This window comes from Sus scrofa, chromosome 6 (assembly GCF_054392235.1).
Source record: "Sus scrofa isolate SSC_HxYL_T2T_F1_AM1 chromosome 6, Sscrofa_HxYL_maternal_Yorkshire_Landrace_v2.0, whole genome shotgun sequence".
NCBI classification, from domain to species: Eukaryota; Metazoa; Chordata; class Mammalia; order Artiodactyla; family Suidae; genus Sus; species Sus scrofa.
In genome coordinates, this window is record NC_139388.1 from 74,955,906 (window position 1) to 74,980,948 (window position 25,043).

The window sequence follows — 25,043 nt, forward strand, 5'->3', positions numbered from 1 at the left end:
TATGTTTAGATCCCTCCTGCTTTGCATGTCAACTGTCAGCCATTGTGCTGGCCACTGAGGGCTCTTCTCATCTTTACCTCGCTTGCTGATTTGCCTCTTGTGTCTTTTTGCCCAGGTTGCTTCCCTCCCCCTGTGGTTGCCTAAATCCTTGAGCCCTGGCTCTGGGCGGGAGCTGCAGAGACTCTCCTATTTGGGGGCTTTCTTTAGCTTCTCCGTCTTTGCCGAAGATGACGTAAGTACAGAGGCCCTTTTCGCCTGGTTGCTCTTAGGTTCAGATTCCTTCCCCAGTGTGCCTTCTGTGTTGATTGAATTTTTGATTTCTCTTTCTAGGCTAAAGTGGTTGAAAAATATTTCTCAGGGCCTGCCATTACCCTGGAAAACACGCGTGTGGTGAGCCAGTCGCTGCAGCATTACTTGGAGCTGGGAAGGGTAGGTGTTGAGAAAACGGATGCAAGGGATGGATCTGTCTGCAGTTCGGAAAGTTAAAAGCAGCCCAGGCTAATTAGAGGGCAGTGAGGGTCATTTGGTCCTATCCTGACAATATTGTTGAAACTAAGACTATTTACCTCCTCATGCTAATTATCTTGACGCAGTTGAATATGGACTTCTCTTCTTATAGGCAGGTTCTTCTAAAGTGAGTGGACGTGGGAAGGGAGAGGAAGGGGGAAGGAGTTTAGCTTTTCTTGAAGCAAAAAGGAACCATTTCTTTTTATTGTTTCAACTGTTTATTTAAAAAAAATTTTTTTTTTTAATTGGAGTTCCCATTGTAGCTCAGTGGAAACGAACCTGGCTAGTGTCCACGAGGACACGGGTTCAGTCCATGGCCTCGCTCAGTGGGTTAAGGATCTGGCATGACCGTGAGCTGCCGTGTATGTAGGTTGCAGTTGTGGTTGTGGCTGTGGCATAGCTGTAGCTCCGATGATTTGACCCCAGCCTGGGAACTTCCATGTGCTGCACCTGCGGCCCTAAAAATAAATAAATAAATAAATAAATAAATGTTTAAAATTAAAGTCTAGTTGATTCACAGTGTTGTGCCAGTTTCAGCTGTACAGCAAAGTAACTCAGTCATACAGGCACACACTTTGTTTTTTTATATTCTTTTCCATCATGGTCTGTCCCAGGAGACTGGACGGTCTAGGACCTTGCAGTTTCTCCATTCTGAGTGTAATAGTTTGCATCTGCTAACCCCAAACTCCCAGTCCATCCCAAAAGAAATAATATTTTAAACACAGTTTCACATTTTTTCTTCCCTTACAAAATCAATTTCAGCAAGAGCTTTTCAAGATTCTGCATAGTATTTTGTTAAATGGTGAAACCCGCGAGGCTGCTCTTGGTTACATGGCGGCTGTCGTCAACGCCAATATGAAGAAAGCACAGATGCAGGTAGGATTCCTACAGACTGCTTTTAGTTATTCGTTCAGTGTTCTCATCTGACTCCTGTTTATTCAGTCCCTGCCAGGCATCGTTCTAGGAAAGAGATACAGTCAAGCCTCCTCCTGCTTTTGTGGCGCTTATGTTCTATAGGGCAGATGAGTAGAGAGGTAAATATATTATTGCAGTCATAGACTCTCTGAAGCCAATAAGGGAAAGGAGAGGGCCGGAGAGTAACCGCGAAGGCCCCAGAGGGACGGCAAGGGGCTGCCCAAGGAAGAGACTTTGCATCAGAGTCCTGACTTGATAGGAAGGAGCCAGCCACGGCAAGCCTGAGGAAAAAGCTTTCCAGATCCATGTAAGGCACGGAGGTGGGGCTAAACTGGCTTTGGGACAAGCCCCACGTGCAGGCTTCTCTGGCTGGAGCTATGACCGTGAACAGCAAAGAAACTGGCGTGTCACGGGCGGGACAGAAGCTCCATCAGGTTGGCCCGAGGTGGTCAGAAGGGTAGCCGGGCATCACTGCAGAGTTTTCAGGAAGGAAATCACCGAATCTGCCGTTCAGAGGATGGGCCGAAATGGGAAGGGGTGCGGGAATCCACCCAAGGGGACCAGTTACAAGGTTCCTGATGAGGGAGGCGGCAGGCTTGGACCACTTTGCCAGAGTGAAAAAGCTAACAGGGCACCCCACCCACGAGGTAACGAGGGATGTGACAGTGCTGCTCAGGAGAAACCTCACCAAAGACGGTGGACCTGGGATTAGGCTGCCTAGGTTTCCAGCCGTGGTCCCACTGTTCACCAGTGGTGGGGGCTTAGCCCCTTGCTTCTCTGTGCCTCCATCTCCTCGTTGCTAAGTCGGGGTGATGCTGGTACCCAGCTGTGGCCTGGCCGTATAGGAAGCTGCTGGAACAGGGCCCACGTCGTAGTGAACTCAGCCCACATTAATGTCTTCACTGTTGTTGGTATATTCTCACGGCATACTGTCGGCTGGAGAAGCTGTTGGAAAACAGCTGAAACTAGTTGTTCTGATGCTTTTCAGGGGAAATAGAGAGACAGGAATCAACGTGTTTCTCCTTCTGTTTTTTGAGGATCTTAGGCCCATCCCTTGAATTCCCTGAGCCTTAGTTTCCTCTGTATAATGTGCCTAACAGTATCCCTGCCCTCTCAGGGCTCTTGCGAAGATAGAGGGAGGGAAATGCTTCGCCCGCGGCTAGCACCCAACACATCTCACCTGCTAATAGAGTGGTGGCAGTGACTGACTTCAGCGTGCTGTCCTTTCTTGTAAAGTTGTACCAAAATGTCTTGTCAAATCATAATTTTAACAACTTTTATGTTTCACAGACAGATGATAGACTGGTATCTACAGATGGATTTATGCTGAATTTCCTTTGGGTGCTGCAGCAGCTAAGTACCAAGATCAAGCTAGAGACAGTCGACCCCACTTATATATTCCACCCAAGGTGTCGGATTACTCTTCCCAACGATGAGACGAGAGTAAATGCGACGATGGAGGATGTGAATGACTGGCTGACTGAACTTTGTGAGTGATGTGGGGTTTTTGCTGGGTTTGTGTGTGTGTGTCTTTTTAGGGCCATACCTGAGGCATACGGAAATTCCCAGGTTAGGGGTGAAATCGGAGCTACAGCTGCCAGCCCACATCACAGCAATGCCAGATCCAAGCTGCATCTGCAACCTACAGCACAGCTCACAGCAATGCCAGATCCTTAACCCACTGAGCAAGTAGCAAGTACCTGTATCGAACCTGTGTCCTCGTGGATACTGGTCAGATTCTTTACTGCTGAGCCACAGTGGGAACTCCCAAATGACATTTTATTAGAACATTAAACTGCTGCCTTTCTATTTTATTTTAATTTTTAAATTTTAGGGGGGCCACACCCATGGCATATGGAAGTTCCCTGACTAGGGATCAAACTCTATCCGCAGTAGTGACAATACTGCACTCGTAACCCACTGTACCACCAGGGTACTCCATTTTTAATTTAAAAAGAAGTACAGGCAGACGTCCTACATCAGAAGGATCCAGCTGGACTCAGAGCATCACCCACAGTTTGGAGTTGGCACCAGCTGCAGTATCCCTGTCCAGCACCCCCAGGCCCCCTGCCCCCTTGCTCTTGTTCTCTGTCATCAGCACCAGTGTTCCCTGACTCCTCTCCGCCTCAAGCTGCCACGTCAGACTCAGGTTTCTTTAATCACGAAGAGCCCCTGCAAGGGGTGTGGTGGTGGAGGGCGTGTGTCTAAGGACATGATTGCTTGTCTTGCTCAGGAAGTCAGCATTACTTCCAGTTACAAGTCATAACATTTTTACGGCTAGATTTTACTTCCCAGTGCACAAAGCTGTTTCTGAGTCATGGTACATTTTAAACAAAACATACGCAGCAACATAACCTAAAGATTTTATTGTGGCTGGATCCTTAACCCACTGAGCAAGGCCAGGGATCTAACCCACATCCTCATGGTTACTAGTCAGGTTCGTTACCACTGAGCCAAATGGGAACTCCCCTCTCAGCAATATTTCTTTTTTCTTTTTTCTTTTTTTTTTTCTTTTTGTCAGCAATATTTCTAATAGAGAAAATTAGGAACAACAAATAACATCCAACAGCAGGAAAGTGGCTATGGAACCTCTATCTTATTTACAGAACCTAATACCATTTTTGAGGTTTAACAATGATGTTTGAATAATAGAAATTTTTCTGTAAACTATATTGGGAAGACGCATCACACAAGATTGATGGTTACATCTATGTAAACATTTAATTAAGCAGAATACCTGGTCATTAAATGGAGCGCATAGGAATTTTGTTTTTCTTTTGTCTTTTGTGTGTGTGTGTCTTTTTAGGACCACACCCACAGCATATGGAGGTTCCCAGGCTGGGGGTCTAATTGAAGCTGTAGCTGCTGGCCTACACCACAGCTCATGGCAATGCCAGATCCTTAACCCACTGAGGGATGCCAGGGATCGAACCCACAACCTCATGGTTCCTAGTCAGATTCGTTTCCACTGTGCCAGGACGGGAACTCCGGAATTTTGTTTTTCTTAATAACATTACGTAAATCTAGTTTTTTTTCTAAAGTGTCATGTAACTTCTTGAAAATTCAAGTGTAATTTTGTCTTCTTAATTGCGCTTTTTCTCTGATTTTGTCATGTAATAGATGTTCGTTAGGGGTTTTGTTCTTTTTCCTAGATGGAGATCAGCCTCCATATTCTGAGCCGAAATTCCCTACAGAATGCTTCTTTCTCACCCTGCACGCCCACCACCTCTCTATTCTGCCGAGCTGCCGTCGCTATATCCGCAGACTCCGGGCCATCCGGGAGCTCAATAGGTACGTGCAGGATGCTGTGTTCTGCGATTTCCTGAGTCTGTGCTTGTTCTCACAAGCAAGCAGTTCACTGTGACCGGTAGATTCAAATGGAGCTGGGTAGGGGGGAGGCTTGTATGTTACACCATCTGCCTCTGCTGCCACATCCATGTTCCTTGGTTGGTCAGAGTTCTTCACGTGTGGAAGTGGCCCACACTTTGCTCTCCTGGAGTTCTCAGTCCTTGGCATGGGCTTCTCATAAACTTCCCATTAACTTTTGCCACGGTGCACCACATTATCAGGAGGCACTGTTTTTTTTTTGTTTGTTTGTTTGTTTTGGGTTTTTTGGTATTTCTGCCTTTCCTAGGGCCGCTCCTGTGGCACATGGAGGTTCCCAGGCTAGGAGTCGAATCAGAGCTGTAGCCACCGGCCTATGCCAGAGCCACAGCAACACGGGGTCCGAGCCACGTCTGTGACCTACACCACAGCCCATGGCAACGCCGGATCATTAACCCACTGAGCAAGGCCAGGGATCAAACCCGCAACCTCATGGTTCCTAGTCAGATTCGTTAACCACTGAGCCATGACGGGAACTCCCAGGAGGCACTTTTTTTTTAAGCAAATATTTTATTGAGGCATAATTCACATCCCATACAATTTACCACTTAAAGGGTACAATTCAGTGACTTTTTTTTGGAAATGATTTCTATTTTTTCCATTATAGTTGGTTTACAGTGTTCTGTCAATTTTCTACTGTACAGCAAAGTGACAGTCACACATACATATATACATTCTTTTTCTCACAAAAATCTAAGAGACCATCCAGTTTAAGGTAGCATTATGTCCGGAAGCCATAGGAAAGGAAACAGGTGCCAGTTTAACCATAACTTCCCATTGGTTTGTGGGATGCCACCATGGAGGGGGAGGAAAATGTGTGTCTGAGAGTCAATGAAATGGTGAAAATAAATAAAATGAATGATGGATCGTGTGTCTTTTTTCATTTGACGGCTCGCATCTAATTTCAGAACTGTGGAAGATTTGAAAAATAATGAAAGCCAGTGGAAAGATTCCCCACTGGCAACTAGACACCGTGAAATGCTGAAGCGCTGCAAGACTCAGCTTAAGGTGTGTATAGTGAATTGAGATCATTACAGACCAGCCTCATAATAGTAATTTGCCCACCAAAATATTGCACCTTGAGTGAGCAGATTAATGTCCTTATTTTTCCTTCATTATTGTTCCCCCCTCAAAGATAACACGGTACATTTAAAAAAATGTCGACGCTTTCTATGTCTCTATATAATATTTAAATCTCAGAACAGAAAATGCACATGCTGTGCCAATGACACTATGAATTGTCGCTGGATTTTATCATCCTCAGTCGAGTGTCACCTCCCCTTCCTTGCAGTGTGCGAGGGCCTCCCCATCTGCTAACCCCGGACCCCGCATCCCCAAACACGCCCACTCTGCTGTGTCCTGCCACGCGTTTCCATGATGTTTGGCAGAGCGGAAGTGGGGTGCTAGAAACATCGCTTTCCTTTGCTCCTCGTTCCTTATGTGATTGAGAATGATCCTTCACAGAGAACCTAACTGCAGATGGGAAGATGTCTGCTTATGAGACAGAGCTAAAAACGCACACTAACCAGAGTTGTCAGATGCTAACAAATGCCTGCATCTTTCTTATGTTTATGTTCAAAATTTTAAAGCCAAATGGTAGCTGGTCATGTTTTCTGTTGAGTAGGATGATAGGTGGAAATTTTAGAGACTTAGACTTCCACTCTGAATCCCAGCGTTCAGTTCTATTTACTAATAAATAGAGCTCTTTGAGATGCAGATGCAACCAGGGGCTCTTTTCTGGGGACCGTGGACCCCTTCAGCACTCCAGTGATACGTTTCAGGAAGTTTACAGACTGTTCGCATGCGTCTGTCGGTGTGTGCACACGCGCGTGTTTAAGCTCGCAGCCATCGTCTGAGAGGGGTGTTACACTTGGGCACAGGCATTTTGCCCAAGGGCAGCTCTTTCGTGCTGACGTTTAGATGCCCATGCATCCCGTTCCTGCCCAGTCACCATCCCTTGCCTTCCCAAGGGCCACCCCATCAAGGGATTTCACTATGTCAGCACGAAGTGGGTGCTGGGCTCTGTGCCCCCTGGTTCGCAGGGCACCCCTGTTCTCTTTGTTAGAACAGAGAAACCTCTTAAGACACGACCGGCGTCTTATCACCACTGAGCGATGAAGCGCTCAAAGCCTAGATTTCCCACCTCCTGGCCGCTCCCCTGCTGCCCCATCACACTGCAGGTTCGGAGCCACCACCTAACCTCTGGGCGGGGATGCCCCTGCCTCCACAGAAACTGGTACGATGCAAGGCCTGTGCCGACGCTGGCTTACTTGACGAGAGCTTCCTGAGAAGATGTCTGAATTTTTACGGGCTTCTCATTCAGCTGCTGCTCCGCATCCTGGACCCCGCCTACCCCGAGTGAGTGTGGCTCCCTCCTTCCCGCTGTCTCCAGCCCAGCCGTCCCGGCCGTGTTGTCTGTATTGTTCTTCGAAGCCAGTACCTAGAACCAAACATTATCAAGAGTCCCTTACTAGATTGTACTTCTGTAGACTGTGGAAGTGGGAAGTGGGAATGATAATAACTATTTCTCTTGTAATTAGTGACAGTAATAAGGACCATCCACACCTCATGTGTTAGTTTGTTTGTTTTTTGTCTTTTTGCCATTTCTGGGGCTGCTCCCGAGCATGTGGAGGTTCCCAGGCTAGGGGTCGAATCGGAGCTGTAGCCATCGGCCTACACCACAGCCAGAGCCACACAGGATCTGAGCCACGTCTGTGACTTACACCACAGCTCACGGCAACACTGGGTCTTTAACCCACTGAGCAAGGCCAGGGATCGGACCCGCAACCTTATGGTTCCTGGTCGGATTCATTAACCACTGTGCCATGGTAGGAACTCCCTAATGTATTAGTTTGGACAATGCTTTTTCAAAATTGTCTATAAAGTCTTTTTTTTTTTTTTGCTTTTTTGGCTACGCCTGCGGCACTCGAACGTTCCCAGGCCTGGGACTGCTAAACCCACACTACAGCAGCAACTTAAGCAGTTGCAGTGACAACAGAGCCGGCCCCTTTAACACCGCGCCGCAAGGGGACCCCAGGCTATAAAAGCTTTGATTGATAGAAAAAGGAAGTCTGTACATTGGAAGCTAAAAGCTGGTGTTAACGGGATATTAGGTCCCTCTAAGCACTGGGTCTAGGCAGATCCCTGGACAGTTGAGAGAATGCACTGTGAACGGTGTTGATGTCTTTATCATCCCCTGGACAGCGCCTCCAGGCAGCCGTTTTTATTTTATTTATGATTATTTTATGGTTATGGTAAAGTTTTGGATCACTGATGTTGGTGACGTTGACCCAAGCCCTCTGCTAGAACACCTGTACGGCCCCGTGTCTCAAACAGATTGAGTTGCGTAGAATGACCAAACAGGAACCTTTTAGTTTCTTCGTATTTTATTTATCACATTAACCTTAACAGGAAATCAAGAAAAGAAAGCATACTTCACCCACCACCCCCCCCGCATATCCCCATCTTCATTATCCCCTGTTTATTTCTGCTTGTTGGTTTCTTTGCCTGTATACTCACCTTTGTTCCAGAGGAAACACTGGATTGTAATGATAGTATAATATCCTTTGTCGTTTGATGTGTTGTTTCATTTTGTAACCTGTGCTTTTCTTCTCTTCGACAGTGTAACACTGCCTTTAAATTCCGATGTCCCCAAGGTATTTGCAGCATTGCCTGAGTTTTATGTAGAAGATGTTGCTGAATTTTTATTTTTTATTGTACAGTAAGTCCCGTTCATTTATTACATGGTTCTAATATGTTTTTCTATTTCTCACATACATTGTATCGTGAGCCATATTGAGAACCTCCATTTTATGCCAGTGTTTTAACTGAACGCTGCCTGGAGACTGAAAAAGTAAATTCAGCTATGGCACCACGCCAGTTCCAATAATATCTCAAAACAGAAGCGGATTAACAATGCTGGTAATAACGTACTCTGTGAAGACTGCGTTGAATTTTTAATAATTGAGCATGTGTTTCTGAGAAACGGAGAAAGTTTATAAATACCCGAGTGAACGTACAAAAGCCAAAAATAGCCACATCTCTATTTTGTACCAAGAGATTTCTCAGTTGTAAAATTTGAGGAAGCTCACAGAAGAAACGGGTTGAGTTTCTAACCAGTAGTTTGAGATTTTTAAAAATGAAAAACAGTTCCCTCAAAACATGTTTTTATGTCTTTTCAGTCGTGAACATCTTTTGTGAAATTCACAGCTTATGATTTAATCATAGCTTTGGTTTATTTTCTAAAACATAATCAGTTAATAGATCATGCAATGGCCAGTAGATACAGTGGGGTTTATTCATTTATTTATTTATTTATTTTATTTTATTTTTTTGAGGGCCGCACCCACGGCATATGGAGGTTCCCAGGCTAGAGGTCCAATCAGAGCTGTAGCTGCCTGTCTACGCCACAGCCACAGCCACACCAGATCCAAGCCGTGTCTGTGACCTACACCACAGCTCAGGGCAACGTCGGATCCTTACCCCACTGAGCGAGGCCGGGGATCGAACCTGTGACCTCATGGAGGCTAGTCAGATTCATTTCCACTGAGCCATGACAGGGGCTCCTGCAGTGGGTTTTAAATGTATCTCATCGTCGCGTAAATCGTCACTCTCACCTCAGCCCGTGGAAGGGAATTCCGCACCCTGGCTCCTGGCGGCCCCCTTTGTCACCTGCCTTGCGCCTCACCCCGGCTCTTCCCACCTGTCCTCAGATACTCTCCCCAGGTGCTCTACGAGCCCTGCACTCAGGACATTGTGATGTTCCTCGTCGTGATGCTGTGCAACCAGAACTACATCCGGAACCCGTATCTCGTGGCCAAACTCGTGGAAGTCATGTTTATGACCAACCCGGCTGTTCAGCCCCGAACCCAGAAGTTTTTTGAAATGATTGAGAACCATCCTCTCTCCACCAAGTTGTTGGTCCCCTCACTGATGAAGTTCTACACAGGTGGGTTCCTGCTCGCTGCAGGTGGGCGAGGTCCTCTAATGCCGGTGGATGGCGTCACTCTAAACCTGTTGCCCGATGTCCTGACCCCCACTTAGGAGTCTAACCTACTGATCCACTGCCAGTGGCGCATACACTGTTGGTCTTTTTCCTTTGAGTTGTGGGAATACTGCACTGACTGCTTATATACTACTCCCTCATGATCCATGGGAAGTCAGATGGGGAACCCTGAGATAAGTTTTTAACCTGAGATTTCCTGGTTCATTTTCACTTTTAACTTCCAGCATTAGCTTTGTAATACTGTCCTATAACCTAGAGTTTCAAAGCTGCTCTAACCACAGAATTTGGCCCATTCTGTTAAGAATGCTTATTCCTGAAACCCGGGCCTTGTGGAAACATGAAAATAGTCATGGAAAATCGTCTCCCAGCTGGTATCATGCATGTTATACAGACATAATGTTGCTGTTTCCCATGGGATCAGAACTAGGAGACCCTGAGGCTGAGTCATTGTGCCAACTCCCCTCCTTTCATTTGTCCTATAAGCAATAAATAGTATTACTTATTTGTAAGGGGGAAAAAGAGCCTTTTGCCCCCCCCAACCTGATGGAATCAGGATCTCTGAGAGTCTTCCCTTGTTCACTAATTCCACATATTTGTCAAATGCCTGCTATTTGCCAGACATTGTTCTAGGTGCCGGGTGACACTGTGAACAAGACTGAACACGAGACACTCTGGAAAGAGGTCCCCCTCTTCTAGTCGAGTCGTATTCCCAATTTTCATTTTTAATTTGGCTTTTGAACTGCGTATCTGTTTTCATAAAGCCAACGACCTATGAGACCTGTTCACCTGTCCTCTGCCAAAGGCACAAGGTTGTACCAGTGGAATATTTTTCCTCTGTCCAGTTTGTCTATTTCTCAGGAAGTGTGTCACCTGTCTTCTCTTCCGTCTAACCTAGCACCTTCTGGGCACGCAGGGTCTTTGGCATTTAGCTAGTGGAATGAGCTCGCCAGGCTCTTGGAAGAAACACTGGCCTCCCGAGCACAGTCCCCTGCTGTTCACAGCTGCTGCTGTGAACATACTCAACCTGGGCAGCAGCAGTGAACACTGCTGGGTAAAAAGGCCCTGCGTGGCTCTCCATCCTCCTCTTACCTCCTTGCCCTGGTGGGAGGGGACCACAGGCCACTCAGGTGTAAGTGGTAGATCACCCATGTACGGGACAGGACCTTGTGTGGTGCCATGTACCTGTCAGGCTTAGCTGAATGGGAGGCAGTTCTGTAGTTCTTAAAATAACAGTGAGGTACCTCTTTCCACTCACCTATCAGATTTATCTTTAAGATGGGAATACCTAGTGCTGATGGTTCCAGGGAAATAAAGTAACCTTCAAAAGCCTATTTCACCTCCTCCGTGGTTAGTATGCAGAGTTAGAGCTATCAGACTCTGAGAATGGAAGCTGGTGAAGCCTTTCTGGAAAGCCCACCCAGAAACCTTAAATATGTTTATCTCTTGCATACCAGTCAAGGTCCAGTCAGGAAAACAGAAACATACCAGTTATTTTATTTTATTTTTTTGTCTTTTTGCCATTTCTTGGGCCACTCGCCACGGCATGTGGAGATTCCCGGGCCAGGGGTTGAATCGGAGCTGTAACCGCCGGCCTACGCCAGAGCCACAGCAATGCAGGATCCAAGCCGCATCTGCGACCTACACCACAGCTCACGGCAATGCCAGATCCTTAACCCACCGAGCAAGGCAGGGATCAAACCCGCAACCTCATGGTTCCTCGTCGGATTCGTTAACCACTGCGCCACGACAGGAACTCCCAGAAACATACCAGTTATTTAAAAAGAGAGTTTTGGGGGGCGTTTTGTTTGTTTGTTTTTCTTTTTAGGGTCGCACCCGAGGCACATGGACGCTCCCAGACTAGGGGTCGAATCACAGCTATAGCTGCTGGCCTACACCACAGAAAGGTGGGATCCAAGCTGCGTCTGCAACCTGCAGCACAGCTCACGGCAATGCCGGATCCCTAGCTCATCCTCATGGATTCTAGCCACATTTGTTCCTGCAGCACCACAGCGGGTGAAAAGGCAATTAAGGAACATTGGGTAACCCAGATGGTCGGTGCAGGAAGCAGCCTTCATCTGTCCCAAGGGCTCGGGGAACCAAAGGAAAAAGCTGGGGTTACTGGAATCTGGTAGCGCAAATGAGGGTTCGGACAGAACTTGGACCCAGGCCTGAGGGAGGACACTTGTGCTGCTGGTGTCTCTCGGGGCGACCAAGGTTGCGGGTCCTGCGAGTGTGGAACGAGGCTGGAAGCTGGAGCCAACTGCTCCTTCGGTTTTCCTGTTCCCCTGCAGCGCCCCCTGTCGGCAGTCCCAGCAGAGGCCCGCCGGCAAAGGGACGCCCAAGAGTGGGTCCCAGCCCCACACACAGAGCGGAGTGTAAGGGGTGGATTGGGACTGACGGCCAGCAACTAAGTAACCAGCACACACTCTTACATGTAAACGTCATTTCCAGGACTCTGTCCTGTGGAAATAATTATAACTGTGTGTAAATGTTTATAACAGCGTTCACTGTGTTTGCATTTAGCATGTGGTGGAGTGACGATATTTTAAAAGCCCTAAATTCATGCCAGTTGTGGATCATTTAAGTGAATTATAGTTTATCCATTCAGTGGATCTGTATGAGCCATGAGAAACAGTTCAGCGTTTCAGCGGTTAAGTAATAGAAAGTGGAGAAAATGCCATGTAATGAAATAGCACGTAACGTGTGACCACAGTTTGGTACAGACACACGTGAGTGTGTAAAACTATGGGAGAACATACACCGAAATATTAACAGCGAGTTGGTTATTTTTGAGTTGGTAGAATTGTGGGTGGTTTTTTCTTTTCTAAAAATGATCTGGGAGTTCTGATCGTGGTGCAGGGGAAACAAATCCTATGAGGAACCATGAGGGGGGCCAGCTCGATCCCTGGCCTTGCTCAGTGGGTTAAGGATCCGGCATCGTCGTGAGCTGTGGTATATTTAGGTCGCAGACGCAGCTCAGATCTGGCGCTGGTGTGGCTCTGGTGCAGGCCAGCAGCAACAGTTCCAATTCGACCCCTAGCCTGGGAACTTCCATCTGCTGCGGGTGCGGCCCTAAAAAGACAAAAGACAAAAAAAAAAAAAAAAAAAAAAAAAAAGATCGCAACATCTTCCTTGTACAGTAAACATGTATGGTTAGTGTTAAGCACAGAAAATTCAGTTAAGTGCATTCTGAGGAATTCCCTGGTGGCCTGGTGGTGAAGGGATCCAGCGTTGTTGCCATTGTGACATGGGTTTAATCCCTGGCCTGAAAACTTCCTCATGCTGTGGACCTGGCAAAGAAAGAAAAAAAAAAGCAAAGCATTTTGAACTCAGTGCCCGGGGCCTATCACTGTGCTTCAGAATAAAGGACGGGGCTGGGCCTCTTGCCTGTGAGACCAGTGCTGGGCCTGGGGGGCGCTGCCAGGAAGATACCAGGAGCTTGTGGGTGAGGGTGTTTCTCCTCTCCCGCCCCCCTCTTGCCACGAAGCCGTGTGCCCTCTGGCCCTGCACCACCTCTCCCCACAAATGATACCCTGCTAATAATAGCCACTGCGTATTGAATATTTACTAATCCTCCACTTAATCCTCACAGCAGTCCTCAAGAGGGGCGCTATAAATATCTCCTTGGTACAAATGAGGAAACTGCAGCTTAGAAAGGTCAAGAAGCTTGCTGAAGGTCGGCAGCCAGCAGCTGGGCTTTGGCACAGGTGCTCCTGACTGCTGCGCTGTCCCTCCTGTGTCATTGCGGGCTGGCGCCAGCAGAGCCCTGCAGTAGGCATCCCAGACACTGCCCCACGTGTCTGTCAAGTCCATGCTAAGTCCTGCTGACCTAGGTCTGCTGACCTAGGTCCTGGCTCCCGAGCGGGTCGTACTCTCAGACATGACCCAGAGGTTGCTCTCTGTGACAGGCTCCTCCTTGACACCCCAGAGAGAGTATTCTAGTTTGGACAATGCTTCGGGTCAAATTGTTGCTCCAAAAATAACACTGAGTTTCAAAATACGAGTATTTTATTTGTACCACAGCGGTGAGTGCTGTAAGGGCCAGCTCTCAAAACTTGGCCTCTCGGAACCTGGAAGAACACTGATAACCAAGACTTACTTCCAGACTGTTCCCTTCCCCAAGCTGACCCGAGTCAGCAAGCCAGCATAGCTTCGATCACTAATTCAGCAAATACGGACGGAGCACCTCCGGGGTGTCCGCGCTGGTGCCCCTGCAGGGCCGTGGTTCGGCCGTCAGACTCCCTGCTGTCGTCGGTTGAGGCCTCCTAGCTGGGAGGCAGACACTGAACTGGTGAATAAGATAGTTCCAGACAGTGAGTCTGGGAGGGGGCACCGTGTGCGTTTCAGAAGCCTGGCCAGGGAAGTCTCTGAGGAGCTGGCCTTGGAGAAAGGCCTGAAGCCGAGACCATAGGAAGGAACCATAAGATCCTGGCCCCAGAGCAGCAGGCAGCGAGGACAGCGAGTTTAAAGGCCCTGCGGTCCGCATGGCTTATCAGGCCTTGTGCCAGAGAAGCAAAGAGCAAGCGACCAGCGGGAATCTAGTTCACGGCCGGCCCCTTAGAACTCAGTCTTGGGGGTCAGGACTTGGGCAATTTTGAGGGAACTTGAAGAACGGATTTTTTATTTTATGTAGTGTTGGGATGCGTCATAGCGGTCATTACTCGGCCTCTGCCTCGTTCAGGATCCAGGACAGGTTTTATGCGCAGTTGAGAGCACGGACGAGGCTCCGTGTCAGCCCCCGTGCCTCCTGCAGACTCTGCTAAGCCAGCTCCACGCGTGTATACAGCTGGTAAAGTGACGCGCAGCTCAGCGTAGAGAAAGGTTGGCCTAATGGATAGACGTAAGTGCTTTCGCCTCTTCGTACCATAAGTCTTAGCTCATTCCTTTTATCTTTAAATAACGATTTTCTTTTTCGCCCCAAAAAAGCGTTCGTTGGGAAATATAGAAAAATACCAAGAAGAAAAGAAAAATCATTGATAATCTCTGCACTCAGAGAGACTCTCTGTTGACATTTTGCTCCGTGTCTTTCCAGTCAACTTGTAAATCACCTGTGTATATGTGTGCGTTGTATTTTTTTTTTTTTTTTGTCTTTTTGCCTTTTCTTGGGCCACTCCCGTGGCATATGGAGGTTCCCAGGCTAGGGGTCTAATCAGAGCTGTAGCCGCTGGCCTACGCCAGAGCCACAGCAACGCAGGATCCGAGCCGCGTCTACTCCACAGCTCATGGCAACGCCGGATCGTTAACCCACCGAGCAAGGCCAGGGATGGAACCCGCAACCTCATGGTTCCTAGTTGGATTCGTTAACCACTGCACCATGACGGGAATTCCTATGTGTGCGTATTTTTAAAAAAATTTTTAAAAACATGGTTAGACCCAAACTATATGTTTTGTTTGCTAGCCTGTGGTTTTCACTTAACATATCACACATTTTTTGTGTGTTCTCTGTTGGGTATTTGGATGATTTATATTTTTCTTCAACATAAATAGTACTTTAATGAGTATCCCTGGGACGCGTGTTTTCTGGAGTTGGTAGTTCCGAGGGATGGGCTTATTGATGGCTTGTGATGCCTTTTGTCAGGTTGCCTTACAGGGGTTGCCTCGTTGTTGATTCCTGCCGGCATTTCCAGTGTGCCGGATCCCCCGGTCCTACACTCGGTGGTGTCATTGTTATGACGTCTGCAACATCGACAGATGAAAGGATGGCACCGTACTTTAGTTGACCCTTTTATCTCTGCCCGTGTCTTCCTGCCTTTACCTGACAGTTTCCCCGCTTCTTGTGAATCCAGGCATCTCTCATGCCTCCGCTGTTTGTCTTTTGGATAACCACGTGTGGTCCTTGTCCCGTTTCCCTAGATACCTGGGTACTGGTACTTGGTAAATGAGTGACAGATACATGGAGATTTACTGTCCTTTTCTCTACTTGGGTATGTGTTTGAAAAAGCCAGTTATACAAAAGTAGCTAAAATAATAGTCATGCTTAATGGGTATGTGGTCCCTAATAAACTTTAACCCACTTTTTTCCCTGCCCAGAGACACTCACCTTTGATTTTGCAGATTTGTCTCTTTCATGCAGTAACACCGTCGCGCAGTTACTGCTCTTAGAAAGATCCGAAAAGTACAGTCTCTTGTCCTTCTTCCTCAGATGTGGAGCATACGGGAGCCACCAGCGAGTTCTATGACAAGTTCACCATTCGCTATCATATTAGCACCATTTTTAAAAGCCTTTGGCAAAACCTAGCTCATCATGGCACCTTTATGGACGAGTTCAAGTGAGTATTGGGCCCCTGTGTCCCAGCTTGCTCTCTTGCAAGTCGCAGGTAGAGTGGCTGCTGAAAAGTTTGCACAGCTGGGTTCTTGTTGAGTGTTTGCTCTGTCCGGGCCTCCCTTTAAGTTTCCCACACGGTGCTGCTAGACGTGAACAGCGTTATCGCAATCTCTGTGCTTGCCAGATCCTGCTGAACTTTATATTTATCAAGGTAGGTTGGGCACGGTATATACATAAAGAAAGAATCTAGGAGTTCCCATTGTGGTGCAGCGGGAAACGCATCTGACTAGTATCCATGAGGACACGGGTTCCATCCCTGGCCTCACTCAGTGGCTTAAGGGCCTGGCGTTCCCAAGAGCTGTGGTGTAGGTGGCAAACGAGGCTCACATCCTGCTTTGCTGTGGCCGCGGCTGGCAGCTGTGGCCGAGGCTGGCAGCTGTATCTCCGATTCCACCACTAGCCTGGGAACTGACATATGCCAAGGGTGCAGCCCCCATCCCCCCCAAAAAGGATAGAATCTGTAGGAGTTCTCCTGTGGCTCAGTGGGTTAAGGATCCAGTGTTGTCACTGCAGTACTGCAGTGGCATGGATTTGATCCCTGGCCCAAGAACTTCCACATGGCCCAAAAAGCCAGAATCTGTAAATATTCTGAGATGCTATGTTGTGTTTTTTAGTGTTTCTTGATTACGGTATTGTATAAATTTGCAGAATGACTGAAATCCTATCTTATAAGTGCTCTTGAATATGACAGCAAGCTTTGGAGTTAGAAATGTAAGGAGGACTTCAGATTCAGAAGCAGTTAGGGGAAAGCTGTCGTTTGAAGTGACAGTCTTTGTAGTGAGGCCCTAGACCTTGATCAAGGGCTTTTCAGTACCAACCGGAAATTTCAGTGACTATTTAAACCTGGGCATTAGTAGTTCCATCCAAGTTACTTTATTTTTTTTTGTCTTTTATTTTTAGGGCCACACTCTCGGCATATGGAGATTCCCAGGCTACAGGTCTCATCGGAGCTCCAGCTGCCGGCCTACACCACAGCCACAGCAACGCCAGGTCTGAGCCACATCTGTGACCTACACCACAGCTCACGGCAATGCCAGATCCTTAATCCACTGAGCAAGGCCAGGGATCAAACCCACAACCTCATGGTTCCTAGTCGGATTCATTTCCCCTGCACCATGACAGGTAGTCCCCATCTGTTACTTTAAAGAGAAGAGTGCTTAAGAAAGAAAGGTAAACCAACAAGGACCCGCTGTATGACATAAGGAACTCTTCAATATTCTGCGATAACCTATATGGGGAAAGAATCTGGAAAAGAATAGATAACATGTATATGTATAACTGAATCACTTTGCTCTACCCCCGAAACTAACACAGCATTGTCCATCCACTAAAATCCAACGAAAGTTGAAAAGAAAAGGCAGATGAAAAATGTAGAACTCTTGAAGAAAGAGTTCTTTCTGAAGACACCTTATCCCATCTACGTAGATCTCTCGCAGCCTGGATTCAGTCTTTGACCAAGCCTAGTTGTCACTTGTTAACTGAGTTACTAGTCAGCAGTGTACGTATTAACCAGTGGCATAGCCATTTGCTAGATAGCTTTCTGCAAAGTAAACTCTTTAATTCTTTGTTTCCACGAACTGCTCTTGTCCTCAGAATTACATTCCGACAAAAGCTCGGCTTGAGTTGAGGACACCCAACAGACCCACAGCTCGATCTGCATGGTGCTGATGAGGAATCCTCATCCTGAACTTTCCATGTGCCTGAAGTCCAGGCCTCCTCCGTGTCCAGAGGACAAGGCCTGTGCTCACTGCCCCTTCTCTTCCCCAGGCCAGGGCTCACTGCCCTCGGATGACCCAGTAGCAGATCCTGAAAGCAGCTTCTCTTTTCTCTAATAATCTGGCAGGTCCAGAGTAACAGGTGGGCCATTGCATCTCAGCTCACCAGCAGTTCCCTTAGAGACTAGGATATGCAGGACAGTCCTCGAGATTGGAAGATTCTGTTTCTATAAATTATGTTAATATCCTGCTTTATCAGTATTACAGCTTCCAATTTTTCCTCAGTGTGTCTTTCTTTACAATAAGGGATAATAACCGTATCGGTAGTTCTCTTATCTCTGGTCTCTGGGTGTTTGTGCTTCCCTTTTATCTTGGCGAGTTAAAGCAGGTTTTCTTTTCTGTTCTGGAAGAATGTTTTCTCTACTTAAAATCATGGAGGGAGCAAGCCAAGGGCGTGCTGGTAAACCCACTCTAGAGAAAAAAAAAAAATCAGCATTTGCTGGTTTTCCAGGGTATAAATACTTCCCACTGTTGCCAGATTTAAGCTGCCAAGGGAGTCTGCTCACAAAATTCTAGAATGTGAGCAGTTGGCTCTCCTGAGCCGTGCAGGGTGGCTCCAGCACAGTGTAAGCTGGACCGTGCCTACAGTGAATAGAATAACCCCGAATCTAAGGAGAGACGCGAGGGTCGCAGTGCTTGATGGCGCCAAGGCAGGCGGTCCTGAAGGGCCAGGCGGGAGGCGCTTGGGGTGGCAGCCCTTCGGCTCTGGGATCTGCCGCCGCATTGGCCTCGGGGAAATGTGTGACCACGTACCGTGTAATTGCCTTTTTAGTTCTGGGAAGCAGTTCGTCCGCTATATAAACATGCTGATAAATGACACGACGTTTTTGCTGGATGAAAGTCTGGAGTCTCTGAAGCGGATCCACGAAGTGCAAGAGGAGATGAAGAACAAAGAACAATGGGACCAGCTGCCCCGGGTGAGGACATGGCCCGGGGCGGGGACGGCTTCGTGGGGCTGCACCTGTGGGTCTGTAGCTCCGACGGACCTGTCAGTGCCCGAGACCCCCCACCTGTGGGCTTCCCTGAAGTTAGAGGGCAGGTTTGGGGCAGGAGGAGCCTTACACACTTGACTTGAAGCTGAGAGGCGGGTTGAGACGTCTTTGAGAATCTGTCCTGAAAACGTGCCCTGCCTTTTTAATTTTAAAGGGCTGTTTTAGTGAAGAGCTTTTTTTGTTTGAGTATGTTGGTTAAGATTTAGGAAGGTAGCTAAGAGATACGTATCTACAATTCTGTCTGCTAGACAAGAATTTGATTTGTTCTGTGATCTTCTTTAGACAACTGTGTGAATAACTCAGGAGGACGCTGATGGCGTTTTTTTTTTTCCTTTCAGTCGAACATGGCTTTCATATTCAGTTATTAATAGAAAGGAGGCCTGCTGTGCCAGGTTCCATGAGAAATTCAGTCTGGGCCAGGGACAGCGTACCGCCCTCTCCTGAGCTTATTGCAGCCGCGTAGATGGTTCCGCGGTTGGTTTCTAGGCCTCTGAGAGCCCCTGGCCAGTTCTGCTCCTGGTTTTGTTAGAATCAGAGCTGCTTTTGTGTGCACCCCTGACACGGCTTCGCTGCTGCGCCTCCAGCACCCTCTCCTCCCGCAGCTTTCCGTTTGCCCTGAGGCTCCACACCGCCCCAGGGTCGCTATCAGGCATCCTTCCAAGCTTACCCCTTGTCTCAGGCTGTCGGCTCCAGTCTGGACCAGTCCCCAGGCTCTGCAGAATGTGCTGGAAAAATAGATAAGCTCTGGTTGAAAGAGCCCCAGCTATGGGGTCCAGCGGCCCCGACTTTGAGAACTGGCACTGCCACACATGCAAAGTTCCTTCATCGCTGTTTGCTCACCCACAACTCAGAGATAACCCCTGCCTTGGGGGAAAGCCATGAGGAGAGATGGTGAATGGCACGGAGGTAGTTGAGGACTGGGCCGGGAAGGTTTCGGGATGTGGGGCTACTATTTCATCGGCCTTGAGACAGTCCTGTCTGGGACACTCTGCTCTCCACTCTCACATATTAAAATCTTACCCACGTTTTGCGTAAGGTCCTGTCCAAACATCTCCCACGGTTGACCTTCCCCCATCGGTGTGGCCGCAAGGTCTGGCCTTTCTCTCCACTGCTGTGACACCCACTCAGTGTCGTGACATTGATGTTGGACCAGCTCAGATTGTCAATGTTGGGGGCCAGGGTCCGAGTCTGTAGCGCGTTCCCTCGCCCAGAGTCCGTGCTCATGAGAGCATTTGTTTATGAGGAGACTGAGCAGATGCCATTGATTTTTCTGTGCTAATGGATTCAAAGGGCAGAACTAAGCCCTAACGGATGCTGTTTCAGAAATCAGCTCTACCTGACTTTGAAGCAGTCCCTGGCTGCTGCCTCCCACCCCCTGCCTGCTCCTCCCGGGCGCTCAGCCCCCAGCATCTCTCCTCGTCCCACACTTGCTCCCTAGGTCGTTTGTTTCTCAGTGACCGTGCTGTTTGGAGTTTTGATATAAGAATAATTCTGTATTACAAGAGACGGTCCTGGGCACTGCAGGACCCTCAGCATCTCTGGCTCAGGCCCATTTAATGCCAGTGAGGTTTTCTTGCTACCCCCAAGTCCTCAGGCAGCCGGAGATGCTCGCACATGGGGGCCTGATGCCCCCAGTGGAAAATCATTGCCAGCTGGTCTCGCTTCTGCCAAAGCCTTAACTATCCACGTGCTCAAGTCTCAGGATCCCACCCCATGTGCCTCCCCAGCTCAGCCCTCTCCCAATTCCAGATGAATGTAACCAGCTGTTGACCTGCCTCTGCCGGGCGGTCTGATGGGATCTCAGACTGAACCTGTCCGGCCCGGGAGCCTTGATGCTGTCCTCCACGTTTCCTCTCCGAGTCTGCCTGTCTCAGAAGAAGACAGCTGCATTCTGCCCCTTGCGCTGGCTCCACGCTGTGTGGGGTCTTCCCGTGATTCCTCCCTCTCAGCAAGTGCCCCTAGGCTCTATCCTAAGATATCGACCGCCTCTTACCTGGATCACGGCAGTAGCCCCCTCTTTGCTTCCTCAGCCTCCACCCTTGCTCCTGACCATTCTAGAAGGATAGTGTTAAAAAACCCCTCGTCCAGCAGCACCACTCTGCTCAGACCCGTGCAGGCTCCGAGTTCTCACTCGAGTCAGAGAGTGACCTGGAGGGCGGCACGGCAGGCCCCGGCCTCCCCGCACTCCCTGCCCAGCCTTGCTCTTCCACTGGCCTGCAGGGCTTCGCCCCCTGCTGTTCCCTCTCCCTGCAGCACCTCCCCCGCCCCAAGTTTTTGCTGACATGCTTCCTTCCCTGCCTCGGTGTCCACCCCGCTCCTCCGAGAGGCCTTCCCTGACAGCCTCTCCACTTAGCGCCTGACCCCAGCACTCCCCGCCCCCAGCTTGTTCCTTCCTCGCCCTCATCAGGCTGTCTTGTCTCTGTCTGGGTGGATGTGTGTTTATTGATCGCCTCCCTAGCTGGTCTCTAAGCTCTGTGAGGTAGGGAACCTTCTCAGTCATGCTCTGGGCTCCATCTCCAGGACCTAAGGGAGGCCTGGCCCATGGAAGGAGCCGGATCAGCTTTATGGATGAATAAACTGACACCCAGACACACACGGAGGTGGTTCTCATCCTGCATCTTCCATCTTCCCTGGTTCAGTCTTTTGTTCCCGACTGAAGGGTGGTAGGCAGGTTGCCAGCACTGGTGCAGGCTCCCCCACCCCCCACCCCCCGGGCACCCACCCGGGGGGCACTGGCAGAACGCCCGCTCTTCCAGCACTTTCCCTCCCCCGCGTGAAGTAAACTGGCGTCTGAGCAGAGGTGAGAAGTGAGGCCCTTGCTCATACTCCTGTGATTTATCATCTCAGAGCCTGCAGGGCGCCGCCTTATGTTCCCCCTGAGTCCGATTCACCGTCTGATCCTGTGTCTCAGCCTTGGGCAGAGCTGAGGGAGGAAGATGGTGCCCGAGGCGCGGGTTGACCACCTAACTGGTGTGGAAAGACAAAACCTCACCTTCTGCGGGCACCGGGTGTTGCGGCAGCACCTGTAGACCTCAGGGTGATTGCGTGACACGTGACGTGTTTTAAAACGATGGTGACTCTGTGCACGGTGTCGTTCAGGACGACAAGTATGCCCTGTGTTGGCACCAGGCACAACGTAACATGCACTGTATTTCATCCCGCGTAGAAGTCGATGGCAGTGTCCCATCATTGGAGACTTACAAGTCTCCTGTAAGTTCAATCCTGTGCCAAGGTCACCTTATCCAAACCTAAGCCATCTGATGCCAGAAGGCCTAAGCCTTGGTCACCGGGAACGTGGGCCGACTCCGTGTCCTCTCGCTCCCTAAGTGTGCTGGCTGTGTTGTATGCCCTTTCCCAGTGAGGCGCTGACTGTGTTTTTCCTTCACACTTGGCTTGGGTGAGCTGCTGACTGGTACTGAGACATGTCTGGCGTCTGTTCCCTTTCCCAGGATCAGCAGCAGGCCCGCCAGTCCCAGCTTGCTCAGGATGAGCGCGTCTCGCGCTCCTATCTCGCCCTGGCGACGGAAACGGTGGACATGTTCCATATCCTCACCAAGCAGGTCCAGAAGCCGTTCCTCAGACCCGTGAGTAGGGGTTTGTTTTGCCCATTGGATTCCGCATTCAGATCCTATCACTCGGAACCAAATATAGTTGTTGAAATCCTAGGTGTTTCAGCATCACAGTCACTGATGAATTTCTGTTACTGATTTTGTTCCCAGTTCTCATTGATTCACACAACACTCTGTTGATAGAGCAAAGCCTGCAAAAGGTCACTTCCAAGATAACTTCATGCACGTTCTGCTGAGACAGCACATTAATATTGAAACTGTAACATATTTTTATCATTCCTAACTCCTGTGTTTTATTTATAGGGAAAGTATAAGGTAATATCGATTGGAAATTAGAGTATGCTGAGTAGAAATAATTGATCGAGCATAAGATCTTTGATTCTCTCCAGGGTAGCTTTTTTTTTTTTTTTTTTTGGTCTTTTTGCCGTTTCTTGGGCCGCTCCTGTGGCATATGGAGGTTCCCAGGCTAGGGGTCGAATCAGAGCTGTAGCTGCCAGCCTACGCCAGAGCCATAGCAACGCGGGATCCAAGCTGCATCTGCAACCTACACCACAGCTCACGGCAACGCTGGATCATTAACCCACTGAGCAAGGGCAGGGACCGAACCTGCAACCTCATGGTTCCTAGTCAGATTCATTAACCACTGCGCCACGACAGGAACTCTCCAGGGTAGCTTATACAGAACCTTTGGCTTCTTGAGTATAACAGCACTACCCTGGATCCTAATTAGGGTTTCTGATAGATCAGCGGTAGTCAGGTATTTGGCCTCGACTTGATGAAACCTGGATTCTGTTTCTGAAATGGAAACTGACTAGCGTAAATGAAGATCTCTGCTCTGCTTCAACACCCGCCCCCCAAAACACACACCCAGTTTAGAAGCCTGATGGTGTGGCCAGGACAAGGGTAGGGAGGAGGGCAAGAAGGGGCCTGAGATTTGGTTGATAATTGCCTATGTAGAGACAGGTTTACAGTGGAATATAATTTTACTACACACTTGCTCCAATTTCCCTGCTTATTCTTACCTCCAACGTTGTCACCACACCCTGGCCTATGTGCAGCTCAAGAAATGAGTCCCATTCTCTGTCCCTTTGCCATTTCATGTCTCCTCACTGATGGATTTCAGGGCCAGAGCAGCAAAACACAAAACAAAACAGTGCTTCACTGAAAGCAGAAGGACTCTGCAGCTGGAGTTCCCTGGTGGCTGAGCAGGTTATAAAGATCCAGCATTGTCACTGCTGTGGCTTGGGTCGCTGCCGTGGCGAGGGTTCAGTCCCTGGCCTGGGAACTCCCACATGCCGCAGCCGTGGCTAAAAAAAAAAAGCAAAAAACACCGCAACTGATTTAGAGATGGCATTTCAAACACTTGCTTCCCTTAAAGGTTCACCAGAGGAATTTTTTGACACTCTCTGTAAAGGCCAGACAGTAGGTCAGGGAACAGTTGAGGCGCTGTGGGCCCCACAGTCTCTGCTGCAGCTGCTAATTTTGCCGTTGCTGTGTTCTACTAAGACTCCATGAAGTGAGGCATCAGGCCGGATTTGTTTTGCAGCTAGTCATTTGCCAATCCCTGCCCCAAGTTGCATTTTATTTCATGTTCAGCTACTCCCGGGGCAGTGCTCTTTGGTTTTTTAGTTTTAGGAAACTATAAAAACTATTCAAGACTGAATTCTCATAAAGCCTATTTTTAGTTCTAAATTCTTCGTTTGTTTTTTTTTTCAAGGAGATTATTGAAAGCTAAGTCTCATATTTTCATATCGATTAATTTTTCTGGGGTTCCCTGGTGGCTTAACAGTTAGGATTCAGGGTTATCACTCTGGGCTCAAGTTTGATCCCGGGCCCAGGAACTTCTGCATGCCTTGGGCGTAGCCAAAAAAATGAATCTTTTTCCAGACCTACTCCCTGATCTGAGTCCTCGGGACACCTTGTGCATAGTCTTCAGCCCCCAGGCTTGGCCTGTGTCCACTCTGATCCCGCCTTTTCCTTTGCTGCACGGTTTTACCCCCTTTGCCAGTTAACACAAAACTCTCCCACTGCAAAAAAAAAAAAAAAAGAAGAAGAAGAAAGAACGACGACTAATTTTTTTTTCTCAAACCTGAGCCACAGCGACAACACTGATCCTTAAGCTGCTATGTCACCAGGGAACTAAATTCTGTCTTATTCTTGTGACTCTTTCATTTCACAGTTTTCTAACAATTAAACATCAGAATATTAATTGCAAAAGCAGGGTCTTGAAAAGCTGAGTTTGAGTTGAATTTGTATAAATCCAATCATTAAATTTCACGAAGACCTTGTTACTTAAAGAGGAGCTGTCATACATCCCATGAAATGGCCAGTGTTACTCTAATATTCTCTAATCTAAGCCAGATTTTCCTATTTCAGGTTTTGCTTAGAGCTGTGTCGGTACACCTGTAGTAGGTGCTATGGCATCTTGTTGGGTTTTGCTATATTCTTGCATAATTTTCTAGGTGTGTCATTTGTTTTGTCTCACTAGCTAGATTTAAGACTATTCAAGACATAAATTTTATTCTCTACCTCTTTTGTGTTTCTCCATTCTTTGTGGATGATAAATAAGAA

General features: G+C 48.3%; 1 protein-coding gene across 8 annotated transcripts in view; it reads left to right on the forward strand.

Annotated features, from left to right (window-relative positions):
* The window catches only part of UBE4B (ubiquitination factor E4B), a 115,320-nt gene that overhangs the window by 80,824 nt on the left and 9,453 nt on the right, over nucleotides 1–25,043 (forward strand). For 7 of the 8 annotated variants that reach the window (XM_021095311.2, XM_084962765.1, XM_021095310.2 and 4 more), the window contains 12 exons: nucleotides 116–232; nucleotides 331–429; nucleotides 1,270–1,383; nucleotides 2,713–2,911; nucleotides 4,575–4,713; nucleotides 5,715–5,814; nucleotides 7,037–7,164; nucleotides 8,429–8,527; nucleotides 9,519–9,754; nucleotides 15,954–16,080; nucleotides 18,684–18,828; nucleotides 22,353–22,487. In XM_021095311.2, the coding sequence (XP_020950970.1) occupies nucleotides 116–232; nucleotides 331–429; nucleotides 1,270–1,383; nucleotides 2,713–2,911; nucleotides 4,575–4,713; nucleotides 5,715–5,814; nucleotides 7,037–7,164; nucleotides 8,429–8,527; nucleotides 9,519–9,754; nucleotides 15,954–16,080; nucleotides 18,684–18,828; nucleotides 22,353–22,487 (1,638 nt within the window). Of the gene's footprint in view, nucleotides 1–115; nucleotides 233–330; nucleotides 430–1,269; nucleotides 1,384–2,712; nucleotides 2,912–4,574; nucleotides 4,714–5,714; nucleotides 5,815–7,036; nucleotides 7,165–8,428; nucleotides 8,528–9,518; nucleotides 11,357–12,851; nucleotides 12,985–15,953; nucleotides 16,081–18,683; nucleotides 18,829–22,352; nucleotides 22,488–25,043 lie in introns of those variants that run through there. The other variant, XR_014807046.1, reaches the window with a different exon arrangement.